The 22,179-nt window shown below is 40.5% G+C and overlaps 1 protein-coding gene across 14 annotated transcripts in view; it reads right to left on the bottom strand.

Annotated features, from left to right (window-relative positions):
* LOC309348482 (uncharacterized protein) overlaps positions 1–22,179 on the bottom strand; it is a 142,688-nt gene that overhangs the window by 69,391 nt on the left and 51,118 nt on the right. For 5 of the 14 annotated variants that reach the window (XM_081873738.1, XM_081873739.1, XM_081873737.1 and 2 more), the window contains 3 exons: positions 11,117–11,213; positions 2,634–2,671; positions 1,260–1,646 (listed from right to left, as the gene is read on the bottom strand). The exons of 2 other annotated variants lie outside the window; for them this stretch is intronic. In XM_081873738.1, the coding sequence (XP_081729864.1) occupies positions 1,601–1,646; positions 2,634–2,671; positions 11,117–11,213 (181 nt within the window). In that variant the 3' untranslated portion in view covers positions 1,260–1,600. Of the gene's footprint in view, positions 1–1,259; positions 1,647–2,617; positions 2,672–8,551; positions 11,214–22,179 lie in introns of those variants that run through there. 7 more of the 14 variants (XR_014159402.1, XR_014159403.1, XR_014159404.1 and 4 more) reach the window with 3 other exon arrangements.

Raw genomic sequence — 22,179 nt, 5'->3', positions numbered from 1 at the left:
GACTAAAAACGGCAGCAATGAATGCTGATCATATTTACTGGATTGATTTCTGTTCTGGATATTGGATAAATAAACAAATATTGGCAATTTATGCTCTCATTTCCATCAGAGTTCTCTGACATCCCTGCTCACTACTGTTTGTTGTAAATGCCTCACATGACCACCACTGCTGGGATTGCATCTAGCTGTGTGGTTCATGTGTCCAGTGGAGATCCACTAAAGGATGAGACATCTAGAGGTTGCTGTGGTGATTTTGCATGGATTTTTGCTGATGAAGCCACTCAGAACTCATCTGTCTTTCTTGCAATAGTTATAAAAAAAGGGAGAGGTAACTGGTGCTAGAAGATTGCAATTTATTATTATTTGAAGATTGCCTGAGTCCATTTGTAAACAATCTTGTTCAGAAACACTACAAGAAAATAAATAACGAGTATAAAATAGATGTTAAAATGAATGTATCTAAGAAAATCAATCTATGTTTGTCTTAAGTGTAAAGAGGGGTAAACTCTGTAAACTCTTGATAAGAACATCACAAAAAATAATGATGGGAAAAACAGAAAACTGAACTTACCCTGGAAATTAATAAAATACAACAAAACAAGGTAACATCAATGATCATAAAAATAACATTTGTAAAAAAACCCCACAATTAGAAGTTTTGGAAACACACAAATTATGCCAGTCAATTAACTTAAATAGACAAAGGACATTTGAATTTTATACCAATTAAAGAAACAGAACAGATGAAGCAAATTCCCCGATAATGAGGTGTGTGTGTGTGTGTGTGTGGTATTTCTAAATTTCCTGAGGAGATTACAGAAGACTTTTAAAAACCCTATTCTAAATTATATAAATCAACCCACAAATAGAAAAAAATAACAAAGTATTTATATAAAATGAAAATTCTGAAACTGAGGAAGGCAAGCAATTATTGGAAAAACTTGTTTTAGGCAATGGAATATTGGAAGCTATTTAGGCTTTAATGGAAAACTATGCACCAAGTCCTGATGGCTTAACATCAATGCACTATAAAAACTTCAAACTTTTTAGTAACTCCCTTCAATGAAAGTTAGTGAGATCCAGACTGAAAAATAGTTGCTGAAGATTCGACATTAGCATCTTCTTATAGACCCATATCACTTTTAAATACTCATTACAATATATTTACTACTGTCTTAACAAGGAAGTTAAACAGTGTCTTGTATAAAGAGATATACCAAGATCAAACATGGGTTTATTATAAAGGAGAAAAAGAGATGGTAGAAGAAAAGTATTACATACCACAAATTATAAATTCAGAATTTTAGAGGAGACACTGTTGATAGTTATGGATACAGAAAAGGCCTTTGATAATTAAGAAGGACCTTTCCTTTTTGGAAACACTTAAAACTTATTTTTGCAGTGGCTTATAGACAATGGATTCAGGCCATTTATTCATATTTGCAAGCAAGAATTCACACCAATTGGAATTTATCAAAAATGTTGATAACAAAAGGCATGTGACAGTGATGTATATTGTCAGCCAAATTGTTTGCCTTACCATTAGATTAGCACTTAAAGTAAGTAAGAAAGAAAAAATGAAAAAAGTATGTTTTTTTTCTCACTTAGTTGTCTGGATTGCATTCTCAGCAAGAGATGCCACAAACCTAAATGAAGAGAAAAGCACATGAAAAGAACTTCTGCCCACATTAGATGCAATTTGAATCCCACTGGAATGATAAGAAAAATCCTATGTACTGGTCTTGAATTGATTACATTATCCAAAAAAATTAAGGAGTTCTAGATTCTGTGTTCCCTGCCTAATGTCAATTACCTGAATGAAAGCTACCTGCCTATTACTTCTTCTTCTTCATCTCCTGTGGTCATTTTAGGAGTGGGCATATCAGTCTATTTCCGGTCTATATTAGTATCACATGTCTTCATTACATTCTGTTTCTGAATTAACCTATTTTTCCAAAGATGGATTTAATGAAAACTGTATTTAATGATTCATTTAAACGCATATTTTAAATATCTTTTCTCTCAAAATGCACTTTTCAAAATGTAATTTCTTTCACATACACATTTAAAAACAAAAATATGATCTTTTTTTAAAGCCAAGAACTTCACTGGAACATTCAGAAGTGCAGAAGCCAGCGGACAACTGCTTTTCAAGCCACATATTAGTCCCAGGGCTGCAGATCAGGTCAATCCATTTTAGCATTCTCAAAAAATTGCATCCCTCAAGCATCCCCAGGACTGCATACATACATAGAGTTTCGTCTTTTAACTTTATTGTTTACAATGTTATCACTTTTGTGTCAATTTCTAACATTTGTTTTACACAGCACTACCCTTTGCATTATGGAACTCTAGCCTTTTGATTTATATAGCAGCATGCTGCACTAAAATTCATTCACACTAGTGGCTGTGGTGTGACCCAATGAGGAATGTGTTTGTACATGTCACCACTCCCCCCACCCTTTCTGCACATGCATGCTTCTTCTGTTGATCACACAGTAACATGCCAAAATCCCACCCAAAACTATGTGAGCAGTGGAGGTGCAATCTATGACAACTTGAAAGAAAGGTGGGATATAAATACATCAAATAATTAAATAAGCTGCAGGAAACTTACAACACACAGCACCCACAATGTTCCAGGTTTCCAGGGTTGGAAATGGATTATTTTCTGGAAATGGTTAACATGGAAATGAGTTATAAACTTCTAGTAGATACCGTGTAAAGGTGGTGTCTCCTCTTCGCATTAACACCCCAGCACAGTCAGCTCTGTATTTACAGTCTTTATTACATATGTACAAGAAACAAGTATAGTTCAGGATTACGCGTCCAGACCCGTTGGGTCAGATTCGGGGAGTGGCTTCCTCCGATTCCTGCACCAACAAAGTAGGCATGTGAATCAAGTGAGATCTCTTTGATCCTTACGTTTCATTTCCCTCCTTGTCTGTGCTGATTTGAAAGCCCCCTCTCTTCCAGAGTCTGACCTTCCTTCCCGAGCCTTTGGGCAGTTGAAGGGCTCTGGAGCATCCCTGAGCCCTTCCTCCTCCTGGCTAATCTCTGTCCTCTCTTCCACTTCCTCTGTCTCTGGGTGGTTGAAGAGCTCCACAGCATCCCTGAGCCCCTGCTCCACCTCTTCTATCACTTGCTCCTCCGAATTCTCCCTGACATACCACTAGGTTTCCAGAAGTGGATTTTACATTGGAAAATATGGAAATTTATATGTCAGGAAAGTGCCATCTGAATGCAGCCTTGATCATTATATACTTGTGTAACAGGACTGAGGCAGGCCAATCTTAGTTGCTGGCATCCAATTGTCTCCAGAGACAAAGGTGTGTGCCTCTGGGGGTAGTCAAACTGCTGGAGAATTGCTCATAATTGCTCCCTCCCATGTAGTTTTTGCTGCATTAGCAACACTGAAGTGTCCTCCCTGGGGCGCAAGCCTGGGCAGTGTGTATTGAGGTCCTGGGCTGCCCAGATGACAAGACCCCTATCTCAGCCTCCCTGATGTGGTACAAAGGAAAGCAGAGCAATATGGTTGGCACCAGCTTGGCTGCAGGAATTGCTGTAAAGAGGCATACAAGACACATGTTGTTGGGCTATTAACTCCCATTGTTTGTGGCCATTGACCATGTTGCCTGGGGCTGATGTGTGTTTGAATCCTACAACAAATGGAGAGCTACAAATTCTCAATTCCTGGCATAAAGTGGATGTATGTGCTAGTTTGGATGGAGCTATTAATAAGCTGCTCTAATATTATTGTGGTTTGCCTATATGAAAAGAAAAAAATCTGTAGAAAGCTGAACAAAATTTTCTCAAACTGCACCTGCTATGTTATATACAGTACATTTTTTGTGGGGGTTTTTTGATGAAAAAATAATTCTACCCAGCTTTGTTATAATTTTTCCATGTGCAAAGACCAACCACTCACTGTGCTGTAAGCTGAATGGCCTTTATTGCATATTCATTTAACAATAAACGAACAAAGGTCTTCATAAAAGAGAATTATCTGTAAAATGTACCACAACATGTACTTCTCCAGCATCGAGGAGAACGGCATTGTAAGGTTCGAAGTAAGGAGTAAAACAAACAATGACAAATCTGAGTGGTGCATACAATGACAATCAAGCTTCTGTTCACTTCAAGGGGTGGGGGAGGCAAAGGCTTATTGTAAATTACAGTGTAAATGAATCTTATTTGCTTCACTGTTACTCATTTAGTAATGTACAAAATATTTCTCTCTCTGTGTGGCCCGATGTCAACACAATGCATACCATTTTGAGCAGCAGGGAGCTAAGGGTACGGAAAAGAAGAAATAAACCTATGAAGTTGGGGAGAAATGCTTGTTTCAGGGTTGGCCTAACATGCATCAATACCTTTCCATCATGGGAAGCTTCCTTATATGAAGTTTGACCATTGGTCCATCTATCTCATCATGAGCTGCACTGAATGACAGTCACATTCCAGGATTTTAGGCACCCTCTACCAGCCCTACCCAGAGATGGCAGGGATTGAACCTGGCACCTTCTGCCTGCCAGGGCCATGTGTCCATTTCCAACAACTTTCCTGTCTTGCTATGGGACGCGGGTGGCGCTGTGGGTTAAACCACAGAGCCTAGGACTTGCTGATCAGAAGGTCAGCAGTTCGAATCCCCGTGACGGGGCGAACTCCCATTGCTCGGTCCCTGCTCCTGCAGTTTGAAAGCACGTCAAAGTGCAAGGAGATAAATAGGTGGGAAGGTAAACGGCGTTTCCATGCGCTGCTCTGGTTCGCCAGAAGCGGCTTAGTCATGCTGGCCACATGACCTGGAAGCTGTACGCCGGCTCCCTTGGCCAATAAAGTGAGATGATCACCGCAACCCCAGAGTCAGCCATGACTGGACCTAATGGTCAGGGGTCCCTTTACCTTACCTCTTGTCTTGCACAAATGGCCACAATCACTAGGATGTTTAGTTAACAGCTTTTATTAGAGATTAAGGGCTACAACATCTAACACCCAACAGAAACATCTCCCTGAGTGTTAAGGCAGCTTCCCTAGATTAGGATTTAGGACCACCACTCTCTGAAGAGTCAGCCAGTTGCCCCACTCGAAAGCACATTGGTACCCAGTAAAACAGTCCAACAGTTTTCTGTCTGGCAGCCTTCCCTGGTGCTTGAGTGCAGAAGGAGGAAAAAACAAAACCCTTTTGCTCTTAACTTGCTCTTCTACAGTCTCACCTCCCTGGGAGGTTGAGGCCTCCTTTGTGTAAGTAATACACCAAGTAGTCAAAAGAAAGAGAGATATACATATTTTTGTTTCCAAGCGAGAAGTGGGCATAGCTGAAGCACTACATATACCATGCAAACAAAGTCTTTGTTAGAAGCAGCCATATCCATGGCTCCCCCTTTGGGAGAAATGACTTCCAAGAGCATTTCTGTGGCTTGAAAATGTAACAGGAAAAAACACCCTCCAGGTAAAGAGAAAGCAGTTTTAATTTGATGGTTAGCATTGAAGAAGATGGGTAGGCAACACATGCTTGCATTTGATGTGACACTTGTATTGTTGGTTTTGATCGGCTTGGCCAGATTTAAAATAAAGCTGTGCTAACTGAATACCAAACTCTTTCTTTGTAACACAAATGCTAATTTGCAGCGTCCAACCCCTGTTTTTCCCTTGGTTATTTTATACACTGACAATTCCCTCTGTAGGTGGTTTTATAACATAGTGCTTTAAGGACACTCTGTTTAAAAAGATCTATTGCATTGAGGCTTTCTGCAATAAATACAGTGTTGCAAACCTCCCTTTGCACAGAAGCTGTGAATCATACACAAGGGAATGCCATGTCTGGTAGCATAATTTTGACTTTAACTTTAATTCACAGCTATAATGGGATAGAACATATATGAATAGTTAATATTTATTTTTCTGAGTCGGTGGACTTAGGTGAGGCAGATGAAAAGAAAATCTTCACTCAGCTAACAAATCACTTTTACATTAGCAGAACCAAAATCTTCTCAGTGAATATATGTAAATCACTAACTTTCAGGCACCCAAGGGAATGTGCTTCATGCTATAACTTAAATACTAATGAAATCAACTGAAAATGATACTCATTAGTCAGCTGTGCCTTGATAGGGTTCCCTGTGGACTGATATAAATTCACCATTAGAAATGGATTCTCTCCTAGTCCACAGTGAGCATTTAATCCTTCTGCAAAGCAGATTCAAATTTAATGTGGAATGTGTGTTCTCTCTGTACTCCCACCCCCATTTCAGACTCTTTATGTTTCCATATTTGCAGTGCTTTGTTTCTAATCCTTTTAAAGCTGTCATGTTCCCTCCCTGCTGCCTCTCATTCTTTCAGTTGTCTGCACATATTTTGCTCATCCCTGTGTGACACAGAAATAAAAAATTAGCAAAAATAATTTGAAGGGCACCAAGTGGCATAGAGCTCAAACTAATGGCTTCCCTTTCAAGCCAAGTGCCCCCTCACCCTATGTAAAGAGAATGGGCCAGGGTAAATTTCAAACATCCATGGAATGGTTGTGCTTGCCAGGCCCTGAGTATAAAAGGGTTCTGGTATCCATGAACAGCAGGAGGCTTTTCAGACATTGTTGGACTACAACTTCAATAATCCTTGAACATTAACTATGTTGGCTGGGACTGATGGGAGTTGTAGTTCAAAAACATCTGGAGAGTCAAAGGTTTCTCATCCCAGTTGCAAAGCTCCTTTAACTAGGGCCAGATGAAAAAGAGGATAAGGCATCTCTAATAGTTGATTAGTAGAAGACACTTCAGGTGTGGCTTGCATAACATTCCCATGACACCTGGCCTGGAGCGGAGGGCAGGACCCGGACTGACTCCAGCTACGGTTGAAATATGGGTTGCCATATTTCAAAAAGTGAAAATCCGGACAGAAAAGCTGTTGAAAAATGAAATGTCTGGGAAATTCTGGATGTATGCTGGCTGAACAGACTCTTTGGCAGGAGCAGGTTGGTGGCTTCTGTTGCTGTTATTATTGCTCTAATTGTTTAAAATGTTTTTTTAAAAAACTTTTTAACTTGTGCATTTTAAATTTGGGTTTCTTATTGTTTTATAAATTAAGGGATATATGATGTGCCTGGAAAGAGAGGAGCTGGGGAGAGCGGGGGGGGGGGGACTACAATTGCAGTGATTCTGGGCAAGATGAGGTATGCAGCATGGGCAAGCTGGGTAAGAGGAACATGGCACAGGCAGTTAGGAACTGCTCTGTGTGCCAGCCCCTCATTCAACCTGGGGATGACCTGGATGTGTGAGCAGAGTAGGTTACCTATGTACTGGGTGTAGCATCAGGGCAGACTTGAAGCGTGGGTGGGCGGCAGCTGTGATGGGCACTACGCCCCTGCGGGCAGCATGCCCCACCCCCAGGACACATGCCAGCCCTGGCCCCCACCTGCTCTCCGCCCTCTGGTGCCGGAGCATGAAGCTCCACCACTGCTCCTAGGCTGCTCGTTCTGGGGAACTTCAACATGCAACTATAAACTCCAAACAACAATAGATCACCTATAAGACGTTTGTCTTTACAAAAAGTCTTTCTACAAAGTTTCTACAAAGAATGATGGCTTCTAATTTTTTTATTTTTTTTTTAGGGGGGTGGATCTTTGTCAGATTCCAGTTTGAACCAACAATGAGCACTTCTTCTTACAAGCAAGTTATATGACAGGTGCACCCATGTGTTGATTTGAGTGCATGATAGAAGCTTCTATGAATTTCCTGCTCCTCCTCATTTAGTGAATGACAAGCTTTGTGAAAGGGGTTCCATTTGAGCAAACTGTATAATTTTGTTGTACAAATATACAAATAACTTAAATGTACTTAAGAATATAAGAAGAGGCTGGTTCATCAGACCGATAGCCCATGAAGTCTAGCATTCTTTTTTCACAGTGATCAACCAGATGCCTAGGGAAAGCCCCAAAGCAGGACCTGAGTGCAACAGCATTTTAGTAAAAAATATTTACATTATATTTATAAGCTGCTTTGTGAGAGCTTTGTCCTGGAAGGTGACTTATTAATTTTTAAGCAAAGACAAAATATCTTCCCTTTACCATATTAAACCAAAGTACGGTATTTTTCGCCCCATAGGACGCACTTTTTCCCCTCCAAAAATGAAGGGGAAATCTGGGTGCGTCCTATGGGGCGAATGCAGGCTTTCGCTGAAGCTTGGAGAGCGAGAGGGGTCAGTGCGCACCGACCCCTCTCGCTCTCCAGGCTTCAGGAAGACATCCGCAGCCTAGGCAGCCCTGCAGGAGGTCCGGCAGGGATGTCTAGGCTGCGGATAGCAGCCTGCTTCCCGGAGTGTCGGGCCACAGGGCTCCCCACGCTGCGGATAGCAGCCTGCCGCCTGAGGCAGACATTGGCCAGCCCCACAAGCTCGGGGGACAGCAGGGAGGCGCAGCGCCGTTCCTCGACCTGGTTCGGTTTCCCCGACCTGCTTTTGGGGGGGAAATAAAGGAATTTTTTCCCCTTTATTTCCCCCCCAAAAAACTAGGTGCGTCCTATGGGACGGAGCGTCCTATGGGACGAAAAATACGGTACATTTTCACACAGTCCAAACAATCCAGTTTAGAGAAACCAGGCTTTGAGAAAATATGCCATTTTCTTTCTTCTTCCAGAAATATATAGTGTTTGATGATGTAACCTTTCTGTGAAAATTTCACGAATTAATTTTGTGTGTCGGTGTGATGTTTCATTGTAGGATATCTGTTTTGGACATGGAGATGTGAAAATTCTACCATGAGACAAATGACTGCATGCTAGGAATAAAACAAAGCAGAAAAAATAAAAATAAAAATAACCTTATTTATATGCAGGCAGTGGGACGAAGCCTTCAAGGCCACTGAATACATTCTGACTATTTAGACTAACATGTATTGTAATTTCTGCTGCCACAGATTAAGTATTGTGGAGCAAAACAATGTGTTTTGGAAAATCCATTAATCAGGATTCCTGCCTCCTTAAGTCAAAACCAGTACTTCTGAGGATGATGATGATTGGTACAAATGCATTCAGTCTTCATTAGCTCATTCAGCAATCTTTCCCCCATTCAGCTGTCCAAAAGTTATGTTGCAAAATGTTCACAATAAATCTTTACTTTTTATGTGGAAAGAAGTGTTAGGACTAGTGAGTAATCAAAATACTTGTCTTCACTATATAATCCTAATGCCTAACCCTTCCACAACCATTTTTATTAGCTGGGATTCCACTGGCAACAGAGGAGGGAAGAGACAACTTTCACTGATCACCCCTCCCTTCCTACAGAACCTTTTGCCTCCTGAAAATCTGATTTGGAGAACTAGGAGATTCTTTGGAACAGTGGAGAAAACTGTAGTGGGAGTGGGAATTGCCAAAAATTGCCTTGCTCATTCTGCCAACAGGGTCCTCAACTGGATCTTCAACCCATCAGTGAATGGAAGGAACCCTTCAGTTTACAACAGCCTAGTTAGAATCCATGCCATTATGATTCTTTGTCCAGGACATTGGCTGGAAGGAAACTCAGGGTTTCCTGATCTATACTCAGTGCATTACCCAGCAGTTCAGAGACTTTATCTTTCACTTAAGTGATTGCTAACTACAGAAAACCATCTATTTATTAAAACATTAGTTCAATTCACCAATCTACTTAGATTCCATGCTCATTCTTCTCTTTTTCTTTTTCCAAGTTTCCATTCTCTTGCTCCATGTCAGAGAGGTTTTTTAAATATTTGGAAAGGCATCACTAAATCCCTGTGCTTAGATCAAGTAATCTTTAAATCTATTTAATTGTGTCTCTTTTTGTATTAGCTCTGCTTAAAAATTCAATTCAAGCATGCATGCCATCATTATGGCCTTTTCAGGGTGATAGAAGTGGCAGTAGTTATTTCCAACCTGTAATTAGGACATGCAGAAATCTTCACTAAAAACAGAATTTTAATACCTCTGACATCATCAGAAGAAAGATTTTGTCTTATCCTATTTGAGCCTCAAGCATGAGCTAGAATTTATTGTAAAAAACAACAGTGTAACAAAGACAGAATCATGTCAGCTAGCACCCAAATTCATTAGATCCAAATTTTCAGCCACTTCAATTAGTTCTTGAATGTTATAGAAGATCAGCAGACAAACCAGTACAATATATGCAAGATTTACTAAGCTACTCAGTTCTCTATTCATCTTCAATAAGCTTCAATAATTAGATTATCTCCATTTGTTTGGAACATTTTTAAAAATAGTCATGAAGAAAATCTTAATTTTGTTTTGAAACATGGAAATTCAGCACCTGACTGCTCTGTGTATTTATTTTACTTTGTAAGTATGGCAGTAACATAGAGAAAAACCACATCCTCATGCTCATTTGCTGTTCACACTAGACCAGAGGGATGTCAAATACTATCAGGTATTAAATTAAGCAAGGACGTTTTCAGCAAAATTGATTTTTTGAGTCTTTGGAATCCTTGAAATCACTCAGAGTCCTTGTTGTTTGGCAGGTACCCCATTAATCTTTATAGGGTCCTATTGACATTGTTGGTTGCAACTTTCCTACTCTGCTTTCAGGGCAGATATGAATAGACCACAAAGGGGAAGAGGATTCAATTTTAATTCAGTAGAATCCACAGATAGCTCCTTAAAGCGAACAGAACATGATATTGAAAGGATTTTTAAAGACAAGGTGTAAATCATAAAGAGGGCTACTTCCTGATAAAAGCCAGCACTAGAGACAGTTTTGTCACTGAATTAATTTTGCTTGCCAGTAAGAGCAGTTTGAAACCTAACAAAGATCTGTTTCAGAGCTAAATGAGAAGACTTCACTGAATTAGAAGAATTCACTGAATTACATTTGGGGGGGATTTGGAGTAGGGATTTTGATAGGATGGTGTTCTGTCTTCTCCCACTTTAGGGTATCAGGGGAGGCTAGATTTATATTGGGGCATTTACAGGTGGGGTGGAGGTTGCATTCTGAAGCGTAGAGTCATGGCAAGGCAAGTCCATTAGTCCAGTCATGTCCAGTAGATCAAGGCAGGGCAAAAAGCATTTTGTCAGCACCATGGAGAGCTCACAGCAAACAGTGTTTGTTAAGACTCATTCAGGGAAAGCTGGAGGGAGTCAGTAAGACCACATCCTCTGACCTGAATGATCTGGGAGTAGAACAGTGATGCCTCACCAGGTGAGCAGAGATTTGTGACTAGAGAACCAGGAAAGAAATCGTCAACTGTAGACCTCCACCTATAGGGAGACAAAGAGGAATCATAAGTATTACGTGTAAAAAAGGCATAAACTGGACAAAATATTCAGTGGAATATTTTGTCAGTGTTTGAAAAAGAAAAGGTTCTGACCTCCTTTGACTCCTTTGCCTGGTCCTCGGACCCCAGTTGGCACAAATGAGTCCTTGAGAATGAGTATTTTTGCAGAGTATTGCTGCTTTTATTCTTAAAAAGTCTTCTTATCTAACCAAAACCGACAACCAACTTTCTACCATCCAACCAACCCACACTCACACAATCAATGACCACTCTATATATATACAGGCATATGCAGGTGAAAGGTTACATGAGTCATGCAAGAGTTGCCAATTCATTGTAGGCCGCCGACTCAGTTCCTTTTGTATTAAAGAAACAGTGGCCAATTTTAGGCCATGACATATTTTTTTCTCTGATTTCATGGGGCTTAGATATGAAGTCAGAGAAAGGAGCACACACAAACACACCCAACCCTATTGGATATTTAGAGAATACGAGTTAAATCTAACCTTACCTTTTACCATTTTCCTCCTCTATACCCCTTGCCAGCTGAGGACAATGCTTCCTGCCTATCATGAAGTGGCCTCTAATGCTTGCCTAAGACATGTGTTAGTCTTTAAGGTGCTATGAGACTCTTTGCTGGTTTTGGTGCAACAGACAAAGATAGCTACCCATCTGGAAGTTAATTATCTGTAGCATTTCACAGGCAAAAGCAGGCAGTAGGACTCTTTCCAACATACTGTCATTTCCTTCACGGATATATGCACATGAAAAATATTTCATTCAAATTCCAGGTGGGCTTTGAAATACACACAGAGAAGAAGAAGAAGAAGAAGAAGAAGAAGAAGAAGAAGAAGAAGAAGGCAGAAAGATGGGCTAAATATACATTACATTAACAACATGATTAGGAATCATGTTATGAAAAAAATTAAAAAGCAAGCATGGGAAAGTGGTGATTGTCTTCAGCTACACAGCATGTGAGGGGGCAGGTGTTAAGCCTTCCCTCTTTAGCTGTGGTATTGGTGGGGGAAAATTGCCCATCCCCAAGTGTAAATTAGTATTCAGAAGCAAAGGTCTTATTGGTGCCAATTGCTCATCATGGCATTAAGAGGAATGTATAGCAAGGCTCCTTGTTTTCCCTGCAAATCCTATTTTTTCGTGTGCAAAAAGAGCTATGTGTGTGAAAACCATTTCAGTGGTTCCAGCAGTATCTCTACTATAGTGAGAAGAAGTTGACAGGTAGTTAAATTATGTTGTTAGGAAGTCCACAGATCTCTGAGCTTCCATCCCCACCCCACCCCCACCCTCTTTCCCCTAGTCCTTATACTAGTCAGCTAAAGAACATCTGACAGCTGCACAAAATGGTGCTGGCCACATTTTCTCATCCTGGTGCCAAATACTGACCCTGTTATGCACAATTAGCAGGGATGACAGAAAATCCAGACAGGCACATTCATGAGCACTGACATTTAGACTGAACTAAGATCATTTGGAGGCCAACCATGAGAGCACTTTCCCTGTTGCAATACAATGAAATAAAACACAGCCCCCCTTTTTTTCTTGAATGAGGCATATACTTTTCATGTGAAATGCAAAAAAATTAAAGCCAGCCCCTCAGAGTAAAGAGGTGGGGAAGGGGGGGAGAACGGTTTATTCCCTCTTCATGTTAATATATGATTGGATCAGTGCCTCTCTCACTTTTTACTTGGATTTCAACCTTGTAAAAACTCTTGTGATTAAGCCGCTGAATCACGTCTCCCAGTTTTTGACCCTGAAGGTTTGGGTAGGTTTGGTAACAAAGGCTACTTTCTTCCTTAAATAGAAGAGGTGGGGGTGGAGGGAGCCGTGAAGAGAAGGAAATCTCACACAACAAAAATAATGGGAAATCCACAAAAGAGCCCAAAATGAGAGCGGCATTTATAATGGAATAACTGCCAGAGAATGAATCAGAGACACCCTGCCTTCCAAATTAAATGCTGTTTGGAAATGTGCATACCTCTCACTTAGTCAGTGGGAGACATTAATAAAATAGAGGTTTAATTGGAATGTATTCGTTTACTCTTCTGTTTTGACCAAAAACTGAGCCAATAACATCGCTTTAGTTAATTGTGGATGATAGTGTGATTTGTAACACCTCACAATAGGAAGAGCTTCTATTAAACATTGTAAATTGACAATGTTCAGAGTTCTGAGAACCGGGGGGGGGGGGGGGAGAGAACTCATCTTCGGTCTCAGCCAATTAGCATACGTTAGGCTCTTTCAATTAGAGTGAGTCATGCACTTTATTTAGGTCGCTGTGGGATCAAATGAAAGAAAAAATGGAGGCACTACAGTTTCCTAGGCTGGGATTTCAGGGACTGCACACTGAAGTCTGTGCCCATAAAGGGACATTGGGTTTGCATTTCTCAAACTTTCGATGCCACAGGGCAAACTGCTGTCAAAATTGAATAGACTACCAGAAGCAGTTTGTGATCAGGAAGTGATAAAAGTCAAGCATCACACTGGACAAGCATCCATCTGCTCTAGGCTGAACCTAAAATTTCCTGAATCCCAATGGAATATTGTGATAAGAAGGAATAAGTTGCAGGGCCACCATCAGCACCCAAAAACCTTTGGCAACTGCCTGAATCTTGGTATCTATGTCCTTGGGTAGAATCCACTGACCCCTGTCTTCGGCCCCTCACGCTGGGTGGCTGGGTCTCAAAAGCAGCATCTCTCCACAGCATTGTGCAGAATTTAAAATGGCCAATTCCTAATTATGTGCCACCAGTTAAGCTGCATCTGGGGTGGGACTGGGGAAACAAGGGCCGCTTCAAGCCTGAAGCCAGCCTTGGAAAGTCCCTCACATGGCTTGCCGTGTTTTCATATTTATATTTCTGGATGCCAGAAAGATAATGGATGCTTCGGGGTAATCTGTCAGAGGCCACATGCTGGTTGTGGGTAAGGATGGACCCTGTAATGGGTAGGGCCAGGGCCAAAAGTGGGTTGGAAATCACCCCCTTTGCCACCCGCTTTCCCCCTTTCCCTTCTCTTCATCACCCAGATGGAAACAGGCTGAGAGTCTGGAGGTTGACAACCCCAAGTGTAAATATTTGCGCAGTGTGCTAGTTTTCAAACAGTGACATGTCCATAAGCAAACATGTTTTGTAGCTTCTATATCAGACCCTCCAAGTGTCCCTATTTTCCAGGGACAGTCCTGGATTTACCAAAGTCATCCTAGTTTCTGATTTTATCCCAAAATGTTCTGCTTTTCCTTAGGATGCCCCTATTTTCATCAGAGAAATGTTGGAGGGTATGGAGTTATCTGACCCACGAGCCATCTGAAGGCAGCCCTGTATAGGGAAGGGTTTTTTTAAAAAAATGTTTAATATTTTATTATGTTTTTATATATGTTGGAAGCTGCCCAGAGTGGCTGAGGCAACACAGCCAGATGGGCAGAGTATAAATAGTAAAATTGTTATTATGGAATAAGATGTCCCTATTTCCATTGGAGAAATGTTGGAAGGTATGCTATATTACTGGGAATTAAAATGCTGCTATGACAGCAGGAGAGAATACAATTAAAGCTATGGGCTGGTAGGGACTGCCAGTAGACCTGGTGTCCCTGGGTGTTTTGGATGCATCCCACAGGAGACTTGGTGTGAAGCATAATTGTGCTTGGAAAGAGTCAATATTTGGCATCTGCTCATATTGATTCAATTTCTCCACACTGCTGGGATTAGCCTCTGTCACTGTGAATCAGGGCCCAGCTGGATTAGCTACACCCAGTGGGCTAAACCTAGAAATCTATTTTATTTACAACCTTAATTTAGATTATTTATTTATCTGTTTTGCTAATAATACCTTTCTCTTGGCCTGCAAGGACACACACATACAGCAAATGGTTGATTTCATGTCCAAGAAAGCTAAATCCCCTTTTTGTCCACTAAAAATACACTGAACTGTAGAAATGCAAGTCAATGTTCCAACCCTGTGGGACTACCTCAAAGGGTAATGGGGAAGTTCAGTCTCTATGACTCATTTAAGCCACTTCCTTTCAGCTCAGAAAATCAAAAGCGATGCTAATTGGTGCCAGAGGGAATGGAGCTGTGTGTGTGTCTGCTTGTGCCTGTGCCTCTAAACAGGACACCTCCCTATGAGAGATTTTATATGTGCAGTATTTTCTCAGAATCCTCTCCATCTCTGCCATTCAAATGTGTGTGTGTGAGAGAGAGATAGGCTATTGAGCACATGACTAATTAATTAAAAAGTAGTAAAATAAATAATATGAAAGCCACCTGTCAATTAAAAAAAGACAGATGCTGGTGAACTAGTGAAGTACAGTGGTACCTCAGCGTAAGCACTTAATTCGTTCCGGAGATCCGTTCTTAACATGAAACTGTTCTTAACCTGAAGCACCACTTTAGCTAATGGGGCCTCCTGCTGCTGCTGCACCGCCGGAGCACGATTTCTGTTCTCATCCTGAAGCAAAGTTCTTAACCCGAGGTACTATTTCTGGGTTAGCGGAGTCTGTAAGCTGGAGCATATGTAACCTGAAGCATATGTAACCCGAGGTACCACTGTACCTATAGTGAGAAAGGCATCCTACAAAAGAAAGTCTGGATCATTTCGTACCCACCCACCCCTGGGTATCTAGAATTCTCTCTTTGAAATAATATTGCCCAGGAAAGCAAATGACATTATTCAAAAAACAAATTACGACCAAGTCTTTAAAGGGTAGTGTTATTTCATCCATGCATCGCATCCCATTATTTCACCTGTGCATCGGAGAGTAGTGTTATTGTATTGTCTGTGTAACATTGCTATATTATTGGGCATTATAACTCTAGGAGGATGACTTTGTGTGCCAAGTTAAAACAGTGATGGCAGGTTTGGGATCGTTCATAAAGTATGTCATACATCAATATTTAATTTTTAATTCAGCTTTTTTCATTTGTGTATGTGTTTTCTTTCATTCTTCTAAAGCATAATGCAGATCTCATATTTTCCAGGCTTCAGTCAAACTTTACATTCCCATGGTACCTGTGCAGGTCACAATCATACAAACATTAGACCTCCAGTTCCTAGTTGATGGGATAACAAATGCCACATTATGCTGAAAGCAAATGTTAGCCAAAACATTTTTAAAAAATATTGGAAACTGGGTGTGATACATAGTATAACTACTTAGGAATTAAGAATGTGCAAACTGAAGACTTGCAAGGAGGTTTTATTTTGTTAGATAACAGCCCCCACTGTGGCTTGTACACTTCCTTACATGGGATGTTGTCCAGAATTTCATTGAAGATGGCTAGAATAATAAGAGCCAAGTGCATCTCACTCTCAGCCCTTTTGTTTTCAAATCAATGCAATACTTTCCCCTGTTCATTTCATTAGTTTTCTAAGAGGATCCCCAAGAGGAATATCTAATCCCTTAACCCTGTCAAGGCAGGGAGGGGGGATTCTTTTATAAGTGTGTTTGTTGCTCTGTTTACCAGAAGCACATAATTATCTGATTCATTGAACAAAGTGATGAACTGAATCCTGGGATAAATCCTAGCCATCGAGCTTGACATTATTAGAGAAAAGCAAATTGAGTCGGGTTTAGACTAGAGGAATTTGAGAGCTACTGTGCTTTTGAAGGACCAATAAGACCAAGAGTGTGAAGGAATGTACGGAGTTTGATCCTTAACAGCAAATCATTGGCCTGGAAGAAATGTGCTCCTAGGAAGAAACATACATTAAGAACACAATCTTGAAAGGAACTAAAACAAAATAAAAAAATTCCTTCCAGTAGCACCTTAAAGACCAACTAAGTTAGTTCTAGGTATGAGCTTTCGTGTGCATGCACACTTCTTCAGATACTTTTCGTGCATGCACACGAAAGCTCATACCTAGAACTAACTCAGTTGGTCTTTAAGGTGCTACTGGAAGGAAAAAGGTATCTGAAGAAGTGTGCATGCACACGAAAGCTCATACCTAGAACTAACTTAGTTGGTCTTTAAGGTGCTACTGGAAGGAATTTTTTTATTTTAAGGTGCTACTGGAAGGAATTTTTTTATTTTTTTATTTTGTTTTGACTATGGCAGACCAACACGGCTACCCATCTGTAATTGAAAGGAACTGTGAGGAACCCAATCAGAAATGCAAGTTACCTGTGTCCTTCAGATGTAATATCTGCCTACTCTGGTTTCACTTTAGAGAATATCTCATATTTGATATAAATATTATATGTTACTTTCTTCTACAAATGCAATTTCAGCTTAGTTGCCCTTGTGTCATGGATAAGCATTAGGGTTAGGGTTAAGACACTAGAGTACAGACTTCCAAGACAGTATTAATTATGTAGATAATGTACATATTCTCTGGGTTGTCCATAGTTTCTGGTATCAATAATGCAGTATTACCAGATCATAAGGGTCAACTGTATGTAAAAGTCACATGTTGGTGGTGGCAACATAACCCTGAATCAAACTCACAGATTGGGACTCTATATTGGTTTGGGATGTTGGTGTGATACCCAGACATGTTTCTCATGGTACAACATGGTCACCTCCATAATGTATGGTGGTAGCTTTACAACATACCTTATCAGATTAGTTAATCACACATATACCTTTGCCATTGTTTTAAAACCTTAATTTTTAAAATTATATTTTATTTTATTTATCTTTATAAGCCATCTAGCAAACTATGTTATTGGGTAACCAATGTAAAATGATGATGATGATGATGCAACTCATAAGTTTGATTTTTTGGTGGGGTTCACAATCTAAAGGACTGTGGGAAATCAGGATTTGTAGGGAAAGCATATTTGAGAATCAGAAAATATAAGTATTCAGGTGCATTGCAGCTACATATTGGAAGTCAAACTGCAGGTTTCAAAGGATAAGAGAGGTGTTTTTTTAGATCAGTGAGAGGGGGAAAAAACCCTTCTGAACAATGAATGTCACTTGTAGAAGATCACACACTGAAGTGAAAAAGATGGCAATAGGATCTGTAGGATTCAAACTTTATCCCTCAAGTTAAGAACCTGAGACCCACAAATGTAAGCCAAAGTATTAAAACTGCTTAAATTCATGAAAATCAAGGTTAACCTGATCTTAGTGTAGGCTGAAGTGCCCATCTTGAATGGCAACTATGCTTCCTCTAGGCATTTATCCATCTCTAGCCTCTTCCTGCAGCCATGAAAGCACAAATCTCCTCTAAAATGTTGCTGGGTTTGTGCATTGCCCATAGGCCTCTAAAGTAGATGCTCTAGGCTAGGGCAGACCACTTTTCCCAAGTGACATTGTCTTCTAGAAGTCTAGAACTAGAAAGTCTGCATGTAGTGTTCATGTCTGACACATCTTGAAGCCACTTTAGCCCAGCCTCCAAGGATGGAGGGCAACTAAGTGCAGGGGGCAGTATGATGGCTGTGAGAAAAAGGAAGGGAACAGTTGGATTGGCAGTGGTTGGAAACAACAGACTGACAATTTTGCTGATGAAAAAGCTGCGGATGGTGCCAGAGTCTGGCTCACCCTAGTTAGATTATTTGAAAATATTACACACACAGCTATTTAACAATTTCAGGAGATGCACACATGAACATTAATAGACCACTTCAGGTGTTAGGCATAGGTAAGATCAGAGCATGAGCTAGGCTTCACTGAATAGTCCCACCTGCCACAAAGCATATATCAACTTGTCTCATTCTCTCGAGTTTGTGCATACAGCACAAATGTGTGCAGGGATGGGATTTCACGTGTACAGACAAATACACAAAGTCTTGCTCTCTGCAGAAATTCATGCTTTATATGCAGATGCTATGCGGAAGGACTGGTGTCTGTGTGGCCCTGGGGCTGAGGCTAATTGGTGTGGCCTAGCTCAAATGTTGGCTTTTCCCATGAGCATAAGGCCCGAGCAGGGCTTATGTTGTGAAGGCAATGTATACCTCAACAACCAATCCTTTGTTGCTGGACCCCCACATAGTTGAGCATTTCTTGTGACTGTGAGCGGAATCTGGTATAATTTGATTGTATGAGTTACACAGGCATCTACTGGATATTGTCCATGACATGCCACACTTTCCCTGCCATAAGGAACTGTCTACCTTCCATTACACAGAAATAATGGTTCGCTCTACTGGTGCTGAACTGATGTTGGCACAAATATACTTCTTAACGAAAAACATGTTATTTATTTTTCTCTATATATTTTTGAACATTGCATGTCAAATTCTGGTTTTTTTTTAAAAAAGGATTTACCCATTATTAGCCTATATATGAAGCCACTAGATATGAAGTGTTATTCAGCTGCCTTCGTTCCACATGCACACTTCTCTGTTTTAGCAAATTTAACACCTCTTTCCAAGGACTGTTAATGATGATGAAGACTCAGATAAGATCGCCAGAAGGGCTAAGGACAGATCTTTAGACTGAGAATTATTATTTTTAATCCTCCTTACAAGGGTGAAGAAAGTGAAATTCTCACTTACTGCTGTAATATATATATTTTTTTAAGACTCCGAGTTTACTGTATATTTTTAAAGCCCTATTTAAAGTAAAGGTTGTCCGTGCAGAAAAGAAAGAAATAATCATAACTCAAAATCTTGGCTATATGTTTCCTTTGTAAGCACTTTTATACCCTGCAGGTTGGATAAACAAAATTGAAACTTCAGTTTTTAGTGATTTCAAATCTTGATCCCACTAAAGTAGAAATTGAACCCTGGGGCATAAGAAATACATATACAATGTTTCTATATGAGGTTTCATGTCACCACAAAGGCATTTCACTGTCTCACAAGAATGGCTATCCTGCTTGCATTAGCCCCATACTCTGAAGGAACAAAATCTCCTTAATTTCCCCTACGCTGAAATACAAATCCATTTGTTGCCAAACGTTTAGCTTGTCATTCCAACAAATTGGTTCTCTGTAGCTTGGATTACACTGAGTTAATAACGTAGCTGCACTTTTCAGGTTTTATTTAATCCTTCCCTCACAATAAAATGTGTTTGGTTTATAATACGAGGGGGAAATACTTAAGTGATACAAAATGTTTGTCTCGATACCTTCAGATGCTTAAAGTTTTTGTTTTGTATACCAAAATAACACTTACCTTCATGAAAATGCTACAGATGATCTGGAGATTTAATTTTCTTTTTGAGCACTTGAACACAAAATGCTTGAAATGTATTTGATTGTGACTATGAGAATGGTTGTCTAGCTGATATAACTGTTTCATGGGAAGTTCTCTTTATATTCATATTTCTGCAAATCTTCACTTTTTTGTTATACATAAGTTATTGTTTAACTAGCAATACAATAGCAAACCCTAATATATGTGTCCAAAAAGTGGTAAGGACCTAACAGAAGCAGAAGACATCAAGAAGAGGTGGCAAGAATACACAGAGGAACTATACCAGAAAGAAATGGATGTCTCGTACACCGCAGGTAGTGTGGTTGCTGACCTTGAGCCAGACATCCTGGAGAGTGAAGTCAAATGGGCATTAGAAAGCACTGCTAATAACAAGGCCAGTGGAAGTGATGATATTCCAGCTGAACTATTTAAAATTTTAAAAGATGATGCTGTTAAGCTGCTACACTCAATATGGCAGCAAATTTGGAAAACTCAGCAGTGGCCAGAGGATTGGAGAAGATCAGTCTACATCCCAATCCCAAAGAAGGGCAATGCCAAAGAATGCTCCAACTACCGCACAATTGCATGCAAGCAAGGTTATGCTTAAAATTCTACAGGGCAGGCTTAAGCAGTATGTGGACCTAGAAGTCCCAGAGGTGAAAGCTGGATTTCGAAGGGGCAGAGGAACCAGAGACCAAATTGCAAACATGCGCTGGATTATGGAGAAAGCTAGAGAGTTCCAGAAAAACATCTACTTCTGCTTCATTGACTATGCAAAAGCCTTTGACTGTGTCGACCACAGCAAACTATGGCAAGTTCTTAAAGAAATGGGAGTGCCTGATCACCTCATCTGTCTCCTGAGAAATCTCTATGTGGGATAAGAAGCTATAGTTAGAACTGGATATGGAACAACTGATTGGTTCAAAATTGGGAAAGGAGTACGACAAGGCTGTATATTGTCTCCCTGTATATTGTATATTGTCTCCCTGCTTATTTACTTATATGTAGAATTCATCATACAAAATGCTGGGCTGGATGAATCCCTAGCCGGAATTAAGATTGCCGGAAGAAATATCAACAACCTCAGATATGCAGATGACACAACCTTGATGGCAGAAAGTGAGGAGGAATTAAAGAACCTTTTAATGAGGGTGAAAGAGGAGAGTGCAAAATATGGTCTGAAGCTCAATATAAAAAAAACTAAGATCATGGCCACTGGGCCCATCACCTCCTGGCAAATGGAAGGGGAAGAAATGGAGGCAGTGAGAGATTTTACTTTCTTGGGCTCCATGATCACTGCAAATGGTGACAGCAGTCACAAAATTAAAAGATGCCTGCTTCTTGGGAGAAAAGCAATGACAAACCTAGACAGCATCTTAAAAAGCAGAGACATCACCTTACCAACAAAGGTCCGTATAGTTAAAGCTATGGTTTTCCCAGTAGTGATGTATGGAAGTGAGAGCTGGACCATGAGGAAGGCTGATCGCTGAAGAATTGATGCTTTTGAATTATGGTGCTGGAGGAGACTCTTGAGAATCCCATGGACTGCAAGAAGATCAAACATATCCATTCTTAAGGAAATCAGCCCTGAGTGCTCACTGGAAGGACAGATCCTGAACCTGAAGCTCCAATACTGTGGCCACTTCATGAGAAGAGAAGACTCCTTGGAAAAGACCCTGATGTTGGGAAAGATTGAGGGCACAAGGAGAAGGGAACAACAGAGGACGAGATAGTTGGACAGTGTTCTCGAAGCTATCCAGCATGAGTTTGAACAAACGGCGGAAGGCAGTGGAAGACAGGAGTGCCTGGCGTGCTCTGGTCCATGGGGTCACGAAGAGTCAAACACGACTAAAAG

The sequence above is a fragment of the Podarcis erhardii genome, assembly GCF_964252035.2.
Source record: "Podarcis erhardii genome assembly, chromosome: 8".
Taxonomy (NCBI): domain Eukaryota; kingdom Metazoa; phylum Chordata; class Lepidosauria; order Squamata; family Lacertidae; genus Podarcis; species Podarcis erhardii.
The sequence above is the reverse complement of the archived record's forward strand: the minus strand, read 5'-3'. Positions and strand labels throughout refer to the sequence as shown.